This window comes from Anoplophora glabripennis, unplaced genomic scaffold, assembly GCF_000390285.2.
Source record: "Anoplophora glabripennis isolate ALB-LARVAE unplaced genomic scaffold, Agla_2.0 scaffold138, whole genome shotgun sequence".
NCBI classification, from domain to species: Eukaryota; Metazoa; Arthropoda; class Insecta; order Coleoptera; family Cerambycidae; genus Anoplophora; species Anoplophora glabripennis.
This window is the reverse complement of record NW_019416326.1, coordinates 153,476-174,783: the sequence shown is the minus strand read 5'-3', so window position 1 is coordinate 174,783 and position 21,308 is coordinate 153,476. Positions and strand designations below refer to the sequence as shown.

Here is a 21,308-nt window from a genome sequence, read left to right as displayed (position 1 = left end):
GATCAGAAAAGATTCTAACAGGGCACCCGCCCGCCTCTACAAATTATATAACGTCATTATATAAAGAATACACGGCTGACGTTGTAGATTTGTTGCTACAAAAACCAAATTGTCTATCAATCAATATGTTAAACTTCTTCAGAAACACATACAGGTGTTCTAAAAAAGCATATTCAAAAACTTTCGAAAACGAAAACGAAATAGTGACTGGCCGGTAATTTTCCAGTGAATAAGTATCTCCCTTTTTATGTAATGGAATAATTTTACCTACTTTTAGTCGTGTTGGAAAATTGGACGTTGCGAAAGAGAAATTAACTAGATAAGTAAGTGGTTGAATCAACAGAGAAACAACTCGTCTTAACAAAAATAGCGGTACCTCATCGGATCCGCGGGATTTTTTATTTTTTAGTTTAGCTCTTAAAAGATTAAGTAATTCTACCTCAGAGTATGCAAATAAACAAAAAGTATCATTTATTCTTTTTCCCATGCTTATACTATTTGTCATTGTCTTACTCCCAGCTGCGGATTCAATTTTATTTATTATGCCCTTTGGGGCGTTTACAAAAAAATCATTAAAAGCAGACATTAATAAATCAGGACTTGATACATTCACATCACCTAATTTGATTGCAAAATTATGTATTATGTATTATTATTATAATTAAATTTATGTATGTATATATGCGACATTTTCAAAGGAAACTTGGAAATACGGCTATTAAATGTACTCTCGAAAAATAGCACAGCAATCACTACAACAATGTATTACAAACTGATTTTCGAATACAGTCCGGCTTCATAAGAAAATGTAACAGAATTTTTTGTTAAGTACTTGCCGCGATAAAATACAAGTATTTCAGCAGTACCAAACAGTTTTAAACACATTTTTAATTAGTCTTTTTCTCTATGAACTTAAACTTCCGATATAAGTTTGTGATATCAGTTAACTCAGTTTTTGCTCCTTTTCCACTCCTTTAAATTTTTGTCATAAGTTCATTAACACCCTGTATAATTTGGAATGTTACTTTATCTTATCAAATTCTTTCTACACCGATATTTTTAATCTTCCGCGATCATTGGAAGGGGAAAAGGGTGTAACTTCTATAGCAGACGTTTTTGAAAATAAATCGATCCTTTGCAATATTACAACTTATCGCAATGTTATGGAACCACCCGATATATCCATTTTTATGATGTAAAGAATTGTCTGCTTTCGAAACTCATCTCGTATCAAATTAAATATAGTCTGGTATGGTCCAGAAAACGTCAAAATAAATTTCAAAGGTTGGTAAATCAACAGACAATCAAGAACTTAAACAAGAAATGAACAAGGTCGATGAACCGTAATGGTACAAATTAGATAGATTACAATCACGAATTCATCTACGCAAGTGTGAAGATTAAATAACATTGATTCTGGAAGTATTATTATTAACCTACAATCCTTGTCAATATTCATGAGGGAAAGTTGTACCCAAATATTAAAAAATGTACCTTTGGTATTCTCAAAAAAAATAATTTTAGCGCATTTCTTTTTCTAGAAATGGCCTGTCTAAATAGTAATAAGTTTAAAATGTATTCCTTTTAATAATAACAATCAATATTTCCTTCACGCTTCAAAGTGGATTGAGTTTCCCTGCATAGAGATTGCTTTTTGTAGCGAAATATTACGAGCAAGTTTATTGCTTTTACGAATATACCAGTTATAGCAGCTTTTATTAGGAAAATACATGCAACTCATATGTTAGAACTTCATGGTATAACAATAAATCCTTGATGGTGAACCTGGGGAAACGGGAATTTTCTTATCAATATTATTTCTAATTCAAATAAATTTATAGTTTCTTGCATTATTCTGATACGTTTTCGTAGCGTAAACTTATCAAATAATGAATATCTAATTGGTTCGTTGAATACTATAATTTACCAAATAAGCCCGTTTTGTCCACAGGAACAACGAGCAAGCAAGTGGCGGATCTCCCTTAGGATTTAAGGAAATTTTCAATGAGTTATCCCTCCAAGAAGGCCTCCACTCATTAGACGACATCTTAGGCGTCATAATAGACCCCGAGGGAATGTCCTTTAATGATCTCAAGCCCATATACAAGGAATTCTTGCTGAAACTCTCGGTGACGCTGACCAAGGACGAACTGTACCAGCGGTCGAAGAGCATAATGAGGAGACAGAAGAAGAAACTTCTGAGGCGGAACAGCAGCATCAACACGAAGAAGAGCCATCGCATCTTGGTCGGGGGTAAGTTCCGACGGCTGAAGCACATCTTTCAGAAGAACCTGAAGATGAGGTTGAAGCAAAAGCTAAAGCAAGCGTCAGCAAAAACAGACGAAGAAACACCACGCCAAACAGACTGCAAGCTTCCTGAAAGTTCAATCTCCACGTCCTCGTATGACACGAGACAGTTTAGGACAAGGGAGGAACTGAACATAAACAAGAAGCAGAGCTACAAGAAGAAAAGTGGTGACAAGAGCCGACACAGAAAGGATAGAAATAGTACCAGTGAAGAGAGCGACTTTTTTTCCTTGAAAAGAAGCAAATCCAAATCGCAAGGCTTCAACCTGTTGCACAACCAAAACAGAAACTCCTCCTCAGGTTACGTATCTTGCTCGGAATGCTCGTACGACTCGGACACCTGCACCTGCGTCTCGGCGGACAAATGCTACTGCTCCCTAGGCACCAAGAACCTCACGAAGAGGATGACCAAGTGCTCAGGTCCCAACTGCCGGATGGAAGGCAAGTGCTACTGCAACCTAGACAATACTCTAAATTTTTGTGAGTGTGACACGGACTCCTGTACGGAGAGCAACAAGTGTTACTGCTCCAGCGCCCCGGCCTTCAACCATCTGAAGCAGAAAGGATTCACGCACCACAACCACAAGAAGCTGTGCAAGAAGAGCTCGAACACGAAGAGTACCAAGAGTTTGGAGTACATCCTCAACCCGTGCGAGTCGTACTACGAGAAACTGAAACTGAAATCCAAGTACGGCAGTCACAGGAGCGGGTCGCAGGTCTTGGATTGCGATCTGTTCTCCAGCGCGCACAACAGCATGAGAGAGTTGCAGAACTTGAAGAACTTGCAGAACAGGGCGTTCTGTTCGAAAAACTATTACGAGAGCAGCGGAGGGTTTGGGATTAGCAAGCAGAGTAATTACGGATCCATCAGGAGTAGAAGTGCATGTAAGTTTTTTTTCTTTTTATTTATATGGGGTATTGTAATTTTACTGTTTCAGTAATGCGTAGGTTAACAGTTTCTGTTGACGAAATAATGGAATTGAAGCATTCAGTAGATATACAGGGTGTCCTGAAATTCATGCAACAAAATTTGGTCATAGATTCTTAAGACAAATTTAGGGGACCCGTATTTTTCCTTTTTGCCAACTGGCCTCCTCTTTCGGAGTTACAGCCCCCTGAAATCTGCCACTAAGAATAATCTTTTTTTATATCTCAGATCCCTGTTGTACAAGGATCACTAAATTTGGTACACAGGGGTTTTATGACATGTGGAATCTGATGGTACTACGTTTTTTAGCGGGGAACTCCCTTAAGGATTTTGTTGCATGAATTTCGGGACACCCTGTACATACAAGGTAGGCCATTTTAATTCCTCCACCCGGATATCTCGTCAAAGGTAAAATTTAGCGAAAAATATTTCAGACAGTAATTACTGGACTCGGAGGGGGACATGTTATGGTGACATTGTCTATGACCTTGAAAGTCATTTTCAAGATCATTTCAAGGTCAACTTTGTTTTTTTAAATAGAAACTCCTATTTTTGTCCCCGGATTCGGAAAGAGCGGGAAATTCAACGTTCAGATGACGTAACACAAGCGAGGTCGGTTTACCACCCAAGGTCATGTAAAGGTCAATTTTATTCTTTCCTCAATCTTTGCACCCAAATGTCCCGCCAAAAGTAAGGTTTAGCAAAAAATGTTTCAAATAAAAGTTACTCGATTCCGAGGAGGACATGTTATTGTGACCTTGGCACTGATCTTGGCAGTGATTTTCAAGTCATTTCAAGGTCAACTTTAGTTTTTTACAGGAAACACTTAGTTTTGACATTGGATTCCAGTAGAGCCGAAAATTCTACATTCAATAACATTTATTAATTTATTATTTATTAATGCAAATGTTTGCTAAATGTTGTACGAAACTGTCAATGACAAATTCGAGTTAATACAAATTAATTAATACGAAAATAATATTTACATGACCTTGGGTGGTCAACCGACCCCACATATGATAATCATCTGAACATAGAATTTCCAGCTCTTTCCGAATCCGATGTCAAAAATAGGGGTTCCTATTGAAAAAACAAAATTGACCTTGAAATGACCTTGAAAATTACCTTCAAGGTCATAGGCAATGTCATCATAACATAGAAATTAGGTTTATATGAAATTTGGAAATACTTCATTTCCAAGGGTGTTCATATTTTTATAAAAAATCAGTTTTTTCTTTATATTTTCTAAACGAGATGAATAAGTACAGGGTATCGCCTACCATTTGCACGATTTGAATATGGCGATGATAAATGAGATACCTCAGGCGCGGAAATTCAGAAGTATCGGCACCCTTTGTTTGAATAGCACTGAAATTTTCCAAAAAATAGTTTCTAAAAGCCAATAGCAAACTGAAAAGTTCTATCTTTTTCGATAAAACGCACTGTTTTCGAGAAAACGACACAAATTGTCGATCAGTTTTGAAGGATTAGATGATTAGAATATAAAATAATTAAAAAAGGAAACGGATGGTAAATGAAATTGAGAAACTTAATATTTTTATTTCATGAAAAATACATTATTAGAGATATTCAAATAGTCTTCTTCACATGTCACTTCAGGTTCTACACCTTCTTGGAAATGGATGGGAATCTATCATATATTTTTTTATATCTAGAGATAATCTATAACCTTATTATAATCATTAGACTTATTAGAGATTGTTTATTAATCACAGTGCCACAAAAAAAGTACATATCTGGTCCGAAAGACCAGACCATGATGTACATATGTTTTTGGGGTCGCTGAATCTGAGTTCAGTTTAACCCGATCAGTCAGGGTCAAGATCAATCCAAGGTCATATAGCGAAAAAAAAAGTGAATGCAAAAAATTTCAGGCCCATTCTTATAAGTTTCTGAGCTCTCTGATTACGAATATAGCATTAGATTTTCAAAATTCAAGATGGCGGATCTAGTATTTAAAATTTAAAAATATTAAAAAATAAAATATATTGTCGAATTCTACATGAAATTTTCAGTAAAAAGTGCCTCTAGTAATTTTTCGATTAGATACATATTTTCCTAGAAAAAAATTTATGAATATTTTAATCAAAATGTGTTTATGGTTAAAGGAGTTTTTGGGGTTATTGATTCCGAATTCTGTGTCTTTTTAACTCTATAACGTCAGTTTCAAGGCCTTTTCAATGTTAAATCTAGAAAAACTGTGTGAACGTAGAAAGAGACCATCATTAGGCTCTTTTGGTTTTACTGAATGTAAATCCTCATCATCATTACAAATCTACCTCACCTTTATGGTGTTGAACAATTTTATTGTCAAAAGATCTACGGATTGGATTCCTCTTAAGTTTTTTAATTTAACGGGTAAATATTTTGAAAATCTAACGCTGAATTCGGAACCAGGGACCTGAAAAACGTATAAGAATGGTCAAACTTTTTGCAATCACTTTTTTCGCGATATGACCTTGTATTAACCTTGACCCTGACCTGATCGGGTTAAACGGACCTCGGATTCGGATTCAGCGACCGTAAAAATATATGTAGGTACATCATGGTTTGATCTTTCAAACCAGTGCTTTTTTTTCTGTGACGCTGCGTAATTAATTAAAATTTGGCGCCCAAAATTAATGCTTCAGTGGTGTTTAGTATTTACTGTCGCGCTAACTTATGACAACATTTAGTGCGATGGAGAGTCTAGAAAATTAATGACAGGGGCAGCATATAAATTACAAGAGTTTCACATGTGCTTGGAAAGAGTTATTCAAAAATTCAAAGATCATTAAAAGATTATCTACCTTACAAGTTATTACCTGTGCAGGAGCTTAGATGAGAATCCTGATATATTTAAACACATAATGTGGACAGATAAATCGTCATTTTCCACTGCAGGCATTTCTAATAGGAGAAATAAACATTCGTGGGAGAACAAAAATCAACGACAATGAAAAGTTGCCCAAATTAAGAAGTCGGGTAGAAAGTTTGTAAAAGTTTGGTGTGACATTTTCCAAAATAAAATTGTAGGGACCATATTTTTTTACTAGGACCTAACAGGAGAAACATATCTACAATTTATTCTTCCGGAGATAGTACTACTGTTAGAACAACAATTTTCTGCTGAGAAATTAGAAGGAATAATTTGGCAACAGGACGGTGCGCCAATGTTTTGGAAGTTCGGGAGCATTTAAATCGCCAATTTGACATTTGGATCGGTAAACACGGGCCACCAAACCGCCCCATACATTTTTGTAGGCATTTTTAAATGACAAAGTTAATAATAATTTTAATAGCAGCGTTCAAATGAAATTAAATTAGAGAAACTAGTCGTCTTAAACGATAACAATAATAAGGCTGTTTTGGTCTGTTTCAATAATTTAATAGATAAGATATGATCTTTGTGTTTTAAATAATGGAGGCCATTTAGAGCAGTATTTGTAATTTAAGTATTATATAATTGTTAGTCGTAAAATTGTCGTTGTGATTTTAATATTATAAATTATTTATTGTTGTTCTATTCCATAGTCTATTTCAATCCCTATAATATCTTAATTTTCTACTTATGTGTTTATTTTTATGAAAAAATAATACGAAATGTCAAACAATAATAATGTTGTCATGACATTATCTGTCACGTCCTACCATATCCATGAGTAAATAGGCTTCTCACGGCCTAATTAATGAGATTTAGTTAAAATACCTAGACGCATTGTGGACTGTATAAATGTCCGATAAGTCAAAATATATTACAACTAAATCTGTAAATCCTTACGTAACTGTAAAAAAGACAGAAATGCCTGAAAGAAATCTAACAATTACAATAGTTTTAATAGTGTTTCACTTATTGTTAGAGATGGACCCAACAAACCCTATATTACTATGCTTAATTACAGTCACAATTAAATTAACGGAAAGATATCCTCGGACTTCTCCCGCGTACGCCTATTTGCCTGTGCCGACAGAATTGCCCGGAACCGAATAAACGCAACCCAATTGATGTCACGCACCAAACACCAATGAAAGTCTAGAATTTGCTGCAGCAGAACAATATCCTAAAACTACAATATCGACTGCTCTGGGAGAATGCGGCACACACAATTTTATACGAAGAATTTACAAACCCGTACTTGTTTTTGTATTGACTGCTAAAAATGGTGAGCCGGATTAAAGATGAAATCACTGCCTATTACTTTGGTATCCGACTGTAAATGAGATATCAACAATCCAAGAAACAAATAAAACTATGAAAATCACAGCAATAAAACCTCTACTTATAATAACTAAAAGAATTAGAACATAAGTTCAGAATTTGTGCATGCGAAAGAAAAAGAAGTGACACGCTAGTAAATCTTAATAACTTTTGTCAATGTGAAAAACATTGCGCCACTAACGTAATTGCGATAATATGTAAAGATCAAGTGAGCTTCAAATTATTCTCTTTTGGTAATACCCCATTTAACCGTGTCACTTTCCCTTTACCACAAACGCTCCTTTTGCCCTTTGTAATAAAAAAAAATGGTTTTACAACCTAAAGAAAACGATAGCGGTATATCGAATTAATTTTTTTCCGTCCCTGTTGATCGTAAAGAGAAAAAATTACCTCTAGTCGAGAGTCTCTTAATTAAATTTTGTAACCCCGTCCCCGCGGTTGCGGCTTTTTACGCGCCCCTTCATGGAAGATGACACGGCATTAAAAGGAGCCCGCTTTTCATCCCGTCAAGCCGCTTTGTGGCGTAAACAACAAAAATCACACAGAGAACGTGTAACCCAAACATCATCCGCGTTGTAACCGGTATTAACTCTCCCTGTTGTCTGGTTTTACGGCGTCTGGTGCTGAAAAATCAATGCGTGAACGACGTCGTGAATACCTGAGAGCGTATTTATATACAACGACAGCTATTTAGATATTAAAAATAAATAAAAAAATGCGTATCGTTCTGTTGCTGAAATATACAGGGTGTCCCACTAAGGTGGGAGAGGTACGATATTAGAGAAAGTGTAGGCCCTAGAGCTTCGGGAAAAAAAATTGTTGAATAAATCGATCAAGAGAAATCGTAGGATATTTTCAAGTACGTATCTCGGCCGCTAGGGGGCGCATTCTACGTACCAAAACAGAGTTGAATTTTTCTCACAAATGTTTCCTATTTAGATATATTAAATAGTACAAATATTAGCCTAGTAAATGAAAAAAAAAAATTGTAAAAAAATTCGTTTCAGATTGAAACTTGATTTAATCGTTAGTTTAGGCAAAAAGAAATAATATTTCGCAAAAAGTATCGGTTTAAAACAACAAGATTACCAAAAATTGAGTTTTTTAGCTGCATTAAAAAGCTCTCTCTAACAGGAGTTTTTCCTTCTGTTTATACTTATAGATTTTCAAAAACGCTTCATTTGAGTGAGACCTGCTAGATTAAAATCCATTAACAATTTGTTTAAATAATTGCAAAAAAAAACAAGCGAAATTTGAATTTGCTATAAATAGAAGAAAATAGCATAAATGGTCTCTAAACTGCAGTAAAAGTTGTATTTTGTTACGTTTAAGAAATCCTGAAAATTTGGTAAAAAAATATTTATTTGTTTTTGCATTTGTTTATTAGAAATAGCATTTTTTCAATTGCAAAAACGCGGTTGTTAGCGTTTTAATAAAGGGCCTTATAAAGGCTCATTTGTTTCGTCTTGACTTATATTTTCAAGAAATGCAATTGAAAATTGTAATTTCATAGGCTAACCTCAAAACGGCGTATAGATAAATAGTGTAATTTGTTTATAAGGTTTTTCGTTAATAACTTTGCGAAGAATGATTATTTTTTAAAGCCGCTTTGATATTCGTAATCCTGGTAATTTTTCATGAATTTAAAAAAGAAATTGTTCTAGGACCATTTTTAGCCGAGATAGCGTTTTTTTTTAATAACGGTTAAAGATATCGATAAAAATGCATTTTATAGTAACTTTTAACCCTTTAAAAAACGTCCTCGAATACATATTTACTTCTGGAATGTGGTGGGGGAAATAAGACAGAAACGTTCCGAGACCTCAAATCTCAACTGCCCGAAAATTTTGCGATATCTACGGTAATTAACAATATTTTTATGTAAAAAATTCAGGATATGACATATTTTTTATGTATAAAGTTTATTTTAATGAGAATCGAGTTTTTGGATGTAATATGCATAATAGTATTATTTTTTAACATTAAATTACATATTATTTTTTAAAACAGGTAAGTAAATTAAAACACTCGATTCTCATTAAAATAAACTTATTTCTTTTTGCCTAAACTAACAATTAAACCAAGTTTCAATCTAAAACGAATCACCTTTTGATTTACATGTATAACAAATTTCATTTACTGGGCTATATAGGATTCATTGCGCGTAATAGTCCGGTCAAAATAGACATTTCAAATAACGAAATTTCCGACAGAGCTAAATTTCGGTGGAGACCTTGGATACACAATTAGAAATAAAGTGTCAAAAGTCCCCACCGATGCCATGTATGCTAAAAAAGTTATTCGGGATCAAAGGTCAAAATTTGAGGTTTTTCGGATTTTTTTTCGAAAACGGTAAGTTTTATCAAAAAAGTAGCCCTGACAAAAATTATAGATCATAAAATAATCTATAAAATGGTTCTTACACTTTTTTTTCTAAGAATCACCATTCCTGAGATATCGCAATTCTAATAGTTGAAGGAGTCACGTTCTACATGATATGCACATATTTCTACACCACCTGTGGACAATACTCTTTTAACTGCATGACGATTATTGATATTGGTTATTGACTTTAACTGTAGTTCTGATTTCTTTTGATATTTTAATCAGATTCATACTCTTCAATGTCGACTTCAACAGTCATATCTTCTTCGATTTCTTCTTCTTCTTCCTTTTCTTCTTACTGTATGTTCATGAACTGTTCAAATGAAGATAAATCATCGAAATCTCTTCATCGAAATCACATGAACCTTCGTCTGTTGTTTTTAATTGGACATCAAGACTGGCTTTGGCAATTAGTACACGCTGGAGAACACAGTAACCCTACTATTCTACAACCACATTTAGCACAACATTTTTTGCAATTGCAGAAAATAGTGTTTAGGAGTTTTTCCGGAGCAGGTGAGAGTAAAGTTTGAATCGGTTCCAAAGTATTATCAGTTAATTTCCATCCCCAGTCTTCTGGGTTGATTGCCTAGGCATGTCTGAACTTGATGGTATACTCGATACAAGTGTTGATTAGCAGAAGCCGATGTTGGAGGAAGACAAGATGTTTGTACTTGTTTCTTGTTTCGTGTATTTTTACAAAAGTTTTTACAATAGAGTAGCCAGATGTTATTCAAGGCCATGCGGATAGAGGGGATTGACAGTGACTGATTTTTTCTTGAGTGTATATTCTCAGAATAGTGTAGTTTATACATATAAGAGACACAAATAGGCATTTTTACTTGACTATGTATACGTTGCATATATGTGCATAGCATGTAGAACTCCTTCAACTTTTAGAATCGCGATATCTCAGGAATGGTGATTCTTAGAAAAAAAGTATAAAGATCATTTTGTATATCATTTTAAGATCTATAATATTTGTCTGGGCTCCTTTTTTGATAAAACTTACCGTTTTCGAAAAAAATCCAAAAAACCGCATATTTTGACCTTTGATCCCGAATAACTTTTTTAGCACACATGGGATCGATGGGGACTTTTGACACTTTATTTCTAATGGTGTATCCAACGTCTCCACCAAAATTTAGCTCTGTCGGAATTCTCGTTATTTGACCACTATTTTTATGACTAATTTGACCGGACTATAACTTTTGTTATTGACATTTTGAGAGAAAGGGTGGGAGAAAAAATGCATTTTTTTTAAATCAAAAGCCCATAGTGTTATACCTCATTGGGAAGGTTTTTTCATGCTTTATCTCGTGGTGAATGCGTAATGTCATTTACCTCAATATGGAAGCCTATAGATGGCGTTATTTCAAAAGAATGCCGTTTTATGGATTTTTATCAACATTTTTAAATGCAATCCTATAGTTTTCTATGCATTAACGAATTTAGCACAAAAAATTGGTGAATATAGTATAAGTTTGAAATTTCTAACTAAAGTGTGTTTGTGTTTATTTATTGGTGCTATTTATCCAAGTTTAGGTTTTTTCACGTTTTCTTAAAACCGTGAAATAGCAGGATAAAACTTTTTATGAGTTAGTTTGAAGAGGATAAAAATCCCAAAAATGGTTTGATATTTTTTTTTATAAAGTTATTCGCAAATTAGTGAGCAAAAAATAAATAATGATAATGAATTGAGGAACACGATGCTAACGAAAATTTAATTACCAGAACAAAATGCGTTTATAAAAGAGCCACCAGGTTAATATTACATTCAATAAAAGGTCTACGCATTATGAAGATATGGCAGAAAATATATATTTTTTGTAAACTTTACACCCTCTATCTCGAATACAGAGTCCTGCAGGAAAAAGTTTATAGAGCAAACTATACTTATTTTTTGGTAATGAATCTAGTCCTGCAATTTCTGCATTTAAAGTGAAATCACCCTATATATTGGTAATGTGTAAGCTTTATTGTTAATATAAATTCAAAATTCGCGAATTCGCTTTATTTCCTGTTCTTTTATTAACTGTTATATTAAATTTAGACATTTTCGCTCCTTCACCAGTGCACACATATTTTAAAGCTAAGCCTATTACGAAGCACGAACTTGCGAAATGTAAAATCCTGCAAAATCTTGTCAAGCTTAGAGTAACGCAATGGTGTTATTCTGCCTGAAAAATAATGACGTGGGAAAATGCGAGCAATTACAAAAGCGAAGAGGTATCAACGGAATCACGGGGTTCCGGAATTCGCAAGATGTTTTCGTAATAGTGTTTGCATTCCAGTCTGCCTTATCCGAAGCAATAAACTCATTTGCTTTTAAGCGGGTCAGAGGTGGGCGTTCGAGGAATTCCTCCGATATAGCCGGTAAATTTATGTGGTTGGTAACTCTGAGGGAAAAATCTCGGTATATATAAAAGGGATAAAGTTATTATCGGATATATTTTTTATCAGGTTCAGGATAACAAGTGAGATCAAAAGGAACGGGAATATATACCTATATATTAAAAATATAAAAGAGATTTTCGAAGGTGATACCTACCGTGTAGGACAAATAAATAAAAATAGAGTAAATATTGATTTCGAGAGTGATCTCGAGATCACTTTAAAGAATACAACATCTGCGATTTATCCTTATAGTCCAATCAATAGGCAGAAGAGATAACAAAAAATACCACCTGGAAACAAAAAACATGGTGATGTAGGAAAGAAAATTCTAAGAAAGTTGTGTTGTTTCCTGTGGCGCATAAACGTCGAAGTTAACCTAAAAAAATTCATAAAAAGTCGAAAAACGGTTTTTCGCTAATAAAAAAAAAATGTGAACTCCAATCGAAAAAAGTTAAATGAGAAAGTTGTAGCTATTAAAAAAATTTATAGCGGCCGGATATATATTCTAAAATAAAAAATAAAACAAAAATGTAGAATACTAAAATCTCGAAAGCGGAGCAGTTTTCGAATAAATTGTTAATTTTGATTCAATAAATGCGCAAATTTCAACAGACTAATCAAGTTGGCCGGACAAAAACAAGGAGTTTTCAATGACCACAACCTTCATTATTGGCATTATGAGAATCCTCATAAAAAACGTCAGCGGAATCAGCAAAGACATTGGTCTGTAAATGTTGGGACAGGTATTTACGGAAAAGGATCATAGGTCCATATTTTTTGCCAAGAATACTGAATGGTGAAAATTACAGTACCTAATTTTTGCGAGAACATTTTGCTTTGTTTGATAGAAGTACGACATATTTTGAACCTAATAAATGGATTGGACAGGGTGGTCCAACACAATGGCCACCTCGATCTCCTGACTTGATTCTGATAGACTTTTGGTTATGGCGATATATAAAAGAAAAGGTTTATTTCACTGTGCCTGTTGGCAGGATTCATGAAGCAGTAGCGGAAATAAATGAAGCTAATTTATGTTCTGTTGCTAGGAGTTTCTACCACAGATTGCAAAAGTGTATTAACGAAAATGGTAATGGTTTTGAAGGTTAGCCAAAGCCAGAATGATCTTCGTTTTTGCTATTTCTTATTTTGTTTGAATTTAAATGGTGTTAATATTAAACAAAAAAATTATAAATTTGAATTTTTCTTTACAAAATTTTCCGAAAACGACTCCGCTTTCGAGATTTTAGTATTCTATATTTTTGTTTTATTTTTTATTTTAGAATATATATCCGGCCGCTGGGGAGTGAATTTTGACTCACCCGTATATCGATTGATATATTACTTTTCGAGATATATCGAAAAAACCGTCAAAAATCGACTTTTTTTTGTTTTTCTTGTTTCTCTCTCAAATGAAGGTTTTAAAACTTGTTACTTGCTGTAAACATAGCCCTCGGCAAGCAAAAAAGTGCTTTTTTAAATTAAAAAATATTAAAAAATTTTCGAGTTAGGTTCAGGGTGATTCACTATATTTTGACCCCCCTTTAACTTTTTTGTTTTAAGAGTTATAAAAAAATGTGAAATATAAAAGTTGCACGATTTTTTATGAATTTTTCGAAAATGATAGTAGAAAAACAAATGAAGTCCAAACAAAATGGCCGCGGATGTTAACTTTGTTAAGTTAAATAGAACAGTCTGTATATTTTTACATATTTGGATAGAACGGTTCCTGTCGAGTATAGCCATATAGGGTTTGTTGGGTCCACCTCTAACAATAAGCAAAATATTTTTCGATTGGAGTTCAAGTTTTTTTTTATTAGCGAAAAACCGTTTTTTTGACTTTTATGAATTTTTTAGGCTAACTTCGCGTTTATGCGCCACAGGAAAAAACTATCTTTTTTAGATTTTCTCCTATAACACCATATTTTTTGTTTCCAGGTCGTATTTTTTCTAAATTTAATATTAGGCCATCGCTATCAGACTAAAGGTCCCTATCTTTCAGCTCCAATCATAACATTTAAATAAGGGTTGATTTTAACTCCATATAAAATTTAATGAAATTACAGGGTGCTTCTAAAATAAGTGCATTCCTTTAAAGGGGTGATATACAGCACGAAATTGGGCAACTTTTATTAAGCAACTATGCATTTTAAATTTTTCACATAAAGGTTTAAACAAATTTAAAGCTGACGGTTCAAATTTTGTGTTCAAAAATGCTGAAATTTATTCAAATCTCTTTTAAAAGTGGTAACACAAAAATTGAACGAATAAACGAATTACTTACCAATAGACGATATGCTATACAAAAATTTTTCAATGTTGTACATCCAAACGACGGTTAAAATTAGTACGTGCAAATACCATGCGTACCATTAGTACGTGCATTTGTCGAATTTCATTAGCTGCAACAAAAATACGCTGTTGAAGATGTACTGCATCGACAACAGGCGTTCGGTACACAGTTTGTTTCATACACCCCCAAATAAAAAAGTCCAGAGAGTTCATATGCGGAGTTTGTTCTATTCATCTTTCCGGAAAGTTGGTAGTAAAAGTTCACAAACTGCAGAGAGACATGGGGAGGGGCACCATCATGCATGCAGAACATTTGGACACGGATTTGTACAAGTACGTCTTCCAACAAATCCAATAAGGCGTTTGTTAAATACTCGCCAGCACCATTTGAACGTGCAGGTAACACTATCGGACCGAGTAATCTGTCATATAAAACACCACATCACACGTTCACTGAAAATCGTTGCTGGAACCTAGATCTCTGTACAACGTAAGGATTTGCATGACACCAATAGTGAATGTTGTAAAAATTTAGTATGCCCTCTCTAGTAAAACAACACTCATCCGTAACAAGCATCTTGCTTGTAAAATCCGGATGTGCTATTTGATGTCGAAACCACAAAATTCCGCACGGGCTGAAAATTATTGTCATTTAATGCCTGAACCCTTTGTACATGATGTGTAGGGTGTAATAATTGTTCCCATAGCACACGCCACACGGCATTGTTAGATACTCCCACTTCTCGGTCAATGTCGCGAGTACTGCGCCTCGGATCTTCCTCAACGAGGTTTATCATGTTTTCTTTGTTGTCGAAAACATGTTGCCTCCTTTCCCGTCCACGACCTTCATATGTCAGATGGACATCCCCGGTATCTCGTAACCTTTGAACTGCCTTTTGCATTGTTTTACTGTTAGATTGTCTTCTGGTACAGTAGCAGACCATATACTATACGTCTCATTTAAATTGTACTGACATTCTCCGTACATTAACACCATATCTGCTAGTTCTTGATCAGAAAACATTTTATAAGCCGGCTAAACAATACCGCAACACACAACTAAACTAAAGAACACAAGACATACTGACCTACCATCAGATTTGCTTGATCGTGGAAGTCACGTGGAACGTCAGCCAATTAGAAAAGCGCTTCAAGCATGTAGCGAGTCGGAAGCATTCTGGCCGTGCACGTGCACAAGATGCACAGGGTCAGTTTACATTTTTGGTAAATTTGCTTAATTAATTTCCTGGAAAACAGACCATCAGTTGCTTAATAAGAGTTGCTTATTTTCGTGCCCTCTATCACCGTTTTCAAGACACGCACTTATTTCAGAAAAACTTTAAGATATGCAAATAAAGAAATACTTTGATCTCTTGATCTCCTTAAAATAGTAAATGCTCATCGAATTTTAGCCGATATCTACTTTTGACTCAATAACTATATTATAACAAAACCCGGGACGCGCAGTAATTTATTTATTTGTTCTCGGAACGGATGGGCCAAAAGTAAGATATTTCAGTCGACACAAATTATCGAAAGTTGAGGGCTTTCAAGTAGGTAGGGTAGTCCTTCGGAGAATTTTACCAATATTTTCAACAAGTTCACTTAAACTGTCAGGGCCATATGGTAGTCATCTGTTGCGTCTGGGAGACATCAGCGTAAAAACTCATATTTTTAATAACGCGCGAAACCTCGAGAAGAGCGTAGGGATTCCAAAGAGGAATTAAATTAAATTGTGAAATATATAGTAATTGAAAAAGAAAAGTATATTAATAAGCTGTATTTTTTGACGGATTTTTCCAAATTATAAGAGAAGATTAAATCGGCTAATCCGTCCCGTAATTGCTACACGGAGTCACGAGAGGAAGGTTAGGGTTACTAGTAAGTCACATAGTTATTCATATAAAATGTAAGTCAAGTCAATTAGGTAATTATTAACCTAGTATAGTTATATCCAGCGTCCCGATATTCAGGTCCCCGCCAATAAGACAAGAACAGAAACTTCTGGACCCAAGAAATGGGCGGGTCAAAGCGAATTGTGGAATTTAAGAGATCTAGGAGAAAAAGGCAGTTCTTCCTTGAGTATCACATTGAGCAGTCTAATTAACTGTAGTCTCGGGCTAATTAATTAAATTTAATAATGGATAAAGTTTTTCCAAATTTTGTATGAAGCGCGCATTCCCTAAATCTCGGTACGCTGTCGCGTATAAATAAATTCATTAATAATATTGTTCGAGTCGTTGTGTTGTCATTTTGTTTGTTTGTTTTGTTTATTGTTAATAAAACCCGTCCTGGAAGTTTTGGTGTTTCCTTTGTTTCTGCATCTTCAGTGTCACCCTGTATAGTCAGCCACTGGATTACATTCCACGTAAGCGAAGAATGGTAAGTGCTTGGAAGTAATTCTCTGAACATTTCTAACTTCCCACGTATTAATTAAAGTATAATGATAATAAACTCCCTTTCGAGAATTAAATAGATAATTAAGAAATAAAAATAGATAATTAAAGAAATAATCCCTCAGGTTACAATATTAACCTTTTGTTAGTCTATTGTCGTATCTCGTCCCGATAGTAATCACTACCGTAACCTCGACCCCGAGGAATTCGATTACTGAGAATTTCTCTAGCTACGTGCCATTTGAGAGCAACTCCCGAGAGTAACACCTTCGATAGTTACTCTGCCGTGTTCACAGATCTTACTACAAGATAATTCTCTTAGAACCGTATCCGCTATTGATATGTAGTGTTATGTCTATGCTCTGGAACATAAACAAAGGATATTTTTTAAAATATACTCTTTTTGTGAAGGTATAATATTATGATCCGCAAGGAGTCCCAATTTGAGCTGCATGTAATTCTTTCAATGGGGGACTCTGAAAGAAAAAGTAGAGAGTCTAATTATGGCCTAAGGGAGAAAATATTGAACTAAATTAGTACTATTAATGAGGTGGGTATCACAGCATTACAAAAAAATTTGCATGGAATATATGTCGTTTACCTAGAACGGAATGAAACGGAATATTATAACACACCTTTTATAATAAGATATTTTTTTAATAGAAATTAAGTTATAGATTAAAGATTTGTTTAGTACGGAAAACAAACCTACGCCATAATCCATGGCAATCTTGACATTTGTAAATAAATCAAAATATTGTGCAAACTATGAAAGCAAATATATGATATGTACGAAGGTTGCCTTTTATATTTCGGGAACAAAAAAACAACAAAAAAAAAGAAACTAATCATCGTGCCTTTATTGTTTGCAAAATATTTCTCCATGAAAATCAATACACTTTTGCATGCACTTGACCCAATTTTCGAAGCACTTTTTCCATTCCGATTAAGGTGCCTCTAAAACATACATTTTGAACGCATCGACCGCTCTTCAGGCGTCGAAAAACACCTTGAAGGTCATTTTCAAGGTCATTTGAAGGTCAACTTAGTTTTTTTAAATGGAAACCTTTATTTTTAACCCCGGATTCGAAAAGAGGGAAAAATTCTACTTTCAGATGATGCATCATGTGTGGGGTCTATTAGAACCCCCAAGGTCGCGTGAAGGTAAATTTTTTTACTAAATCTTTCCACCCATCTCCATAGTTCACCGCCGGCGAATAACCTTTCTTTTATTGTGATGAGGTTGCAGAAGACCACAGTTCTTATCTCTTCTCGACAATCGCGAAAAAACCTTTCGAGAATGAGGAAATCTGTCGGGATAACGTTGTCGCCACAGTCTTTCAGCAGCGACAAATGACCCTGCTTCAAAATAAACTTGTAACATGTTGTGTTACTGGTGTATACCATTTCCGCAAAAGTCTTCTAAATGAGTTTTAATGTTTCATGTCAAGGTTATCGAAACATGTCACTTCAAAATTTTGCAACGTTTATCAGACACATCTTTCACTAAACCTTAACTTTGCGGGGAAAGATTCATTAAACAAAATTGACCTTCACGTGCCCTTGGAGGGGGGGGGGGGTTCAAATGGACCCCACACATCTGAACGTAGAATTTTCCGCTTCTTCCGAATCCGGGGTTGAAAATAAGGGTTTCCAATTAAAAAAACTAAGTTGACCGTGAAATGACCTTGAAAACAACGCTCAAGGTCACAGGCAAGGTCACGATAATATGTGCCCCTTGGAGACCAATTTGGTTCATATCTTTTAGGAACAACGTTTTTGTAGGAACAGGTGTTAACCGTTCCGGCTTAAAAAACTGTTCCATAAAGCCTGTTTATGTTTCAAACTGATCTGCAATTCATTTAAGAAATACAACGATGCAATATAAACAACTTCATTTTGTTCCGAATGTACCTGACTTCTACTCTAACTATACAATACTGCATGATACATGATATAATTTATGAGTCTTATAATGATTTTTTCATTGGTATCGGTATTATTTTTATCCATCGAAATTTAACCTACTTTTCGTATATGGCAAATTTGCATATGCACGCAAATATGTTCCATTTATAACATAACAACAATAATCTGTTGGGGAAAGTGCAAAGGACGTCTTTGAAATAGCAAGAAATTTAAAGTTGTGGTTTGTTTAATTTTTTCTAGACAGAGAGGCAGAAAATATAAGGGAGATAGGATGTTATGTGAATGTCCACGACAATGTTAGCATACCCTAATGACTTTACCATAATAGCTGAAAATAAATTACCAGACATTTAATAGTTCCATGTAATAACTAATCATTATGTAGTCGAAGATTTTAACTGATCTCTCTCATGGCTTTGGGAAGTTCTACTTTATTGGCAAACGCGCCACAAAGGCAATAATACTAAAGCTTCATGATAAGAGGATTTCTGTGGCATTACATCGAACAACCACTCGACGCGTCTATATCGGGAGACTTTTGTTCAAATTCGTTCTATTGTGCTCGTTAATTATGAGTTATCACAGTCAATAATAAGTATATTACTAATTCTATTAGCGTCATCATATTAGCCATGAATTGAATTAATTAATTTAAAAAACCGCCATTTTGGTTCTAAATTTAAATGGGACATTTTATTTTTTGTTTATTTAATTTACAAATTACATTTTAAACACGGTTATTTTGGTTTTGTATTGGTAGTCCAAGCATTATAGAGAAGTGCTTACAGAAATTATTACCAAGAAAAAAAATGACCGTATAGAAAATTAAATTTCAAATTGAGTTTCTTGGTTTTTAAATTCGATTCAAAATGGCGAACATGGCCAAAAAGTTCGCAAAGTTGCAAAAAACGGTTTTATTAAATAATTAATAAACTACCTATAGAAAAATATTAAATGAAAAAGTTGTAGGTTTTAAAAAAGTTTAAAAAATAGTATATTTTTAAAAAATGAAAAAATTTAAAAATATTAAAAATTTACGCTCCCGAGAATTGGCTAGATCTTCTCAGCAGGCGACCATCAATAACGATTTTCGGTTTATTTTCTTCGTAAAGAGTTGTATTACCACATATCTAACCCATATGCGACACTCCTTTGATAAGGCACAGATGCCGCCGTTGACCTTGTCCATTTAAACTGGATGCTAAACGTTGCCAGATTGGGCAATAAAAATTGATATCTGAAGAAAGTGTTGCCAATTCGAAATAGTGAATGAACACGAACATAAAATGCTTACACCTACATTTATCACAATTTTCACTTAATTGATAAAGTGTCTGTCTAACCGGGATGATAAATTAGATAACTAATATATTAAAATAAAATTGCTAAGTATTAATTTTTTGCTGAAATAAAATACCTAATAACAAATTATACACATATTTAATTTTACATTTTTTATATTAGCAGTTTTACTAACATTTTCATTAATAGATTTTATGTGGTACTAAATTTGCAGAATTACAAGTTACTTTATTAAATAGTCCAAAGAAAAATTTAGACAGGGATGTTGAACTGGAGGTACATCTTTACAAAAATTGTAAATGGTGTTTCCTGGGTAGTTACAAATACAATTAGCAATCAAATTTGTTATCTAACTGAATAATGATTATAGAAAATGTGTCATTTTAACTTCCAAAAGGTATTACACTAGTTATGTAAATATGAAATCGTTTTATCCATGCATTATTAATTCTGGGTGTCCACATTTTTCTATCGACATCTAAAAGAACAATTTATATTATAAAAATTTAATATTTAAACAATTTTTATAAGCAATTTAAGATTACCTATATAAAAAGTAATAATCATACAGTTGTTCTTCTTTAGGAAACCGAAAAAATGTATATTTTTATTTTCTTTCTTGCATTTCCGATACTGATTTAGACATTCTTTGTAACTGCAAATAATTGTTAATAAAAACGCCAAAGTTTTAAAAATAAATAACTATAAATCCACTGTAAACCACTTTTTAAAACACTCCAATACAGCTAACGGCAACAATGTTTACAAAATGGCTATTATATGATTTAACGTAACGTCACTAACAGAAACCACGCGGAGATAAAATATGTTCGGAAGTATTCAGGCTTCATCGGTAATGTATTTAATTCGCAGATAAAAACCGTTCATAGGAGCAGCATCATTTTATGGGCAAAATAATCAAACATTCTATTTTACTCTACAAAATTTATATATCCTTAAAGTTTTGTATTTCATATTTATTCTGTTTAATGCCGAAATAATAGTAAATCTGAAAATATCATCTTACGTTGTCACACAGCTGTTCTGTTTGGAAATACGCATGCGTTCAGTCCCTTTAACTTGGATGTATCTCCATTCGTGTTGCACGAAGTAGCCTTATCTCTCTCAGTGTCGCATATGGGTTAGATATGTG

General features: G+C 34.0%; 1 protein-coding gene across 1 annotated transcript in view; it reads left to right on the top strand.

Annotated features, from left to right (window-relative positions):
- The window catches only part of LOC108903168, a 60,367-nt gene that overhangs the window by 33,371 nt on the left and 5,688 nt on the right, over positions 1–21,308 (top strand). The window contains exons 8-10 of the mRNA XM_018705256.1: positions 1,952–2,995; positions 12,196–12,215; positions 13,864–13,902. Coding sequence (XP_018560772.1) covers positions 1,952–2,995; positions 12,196–12,215; positions 13,864–13,902 — 1,103 coding nt within the window. The remainder of the gene's footprint in view (positions 1–1,951; positions 2,996–12,195; positions 12,216–13,863; positions 13,903–21,308) is intronic.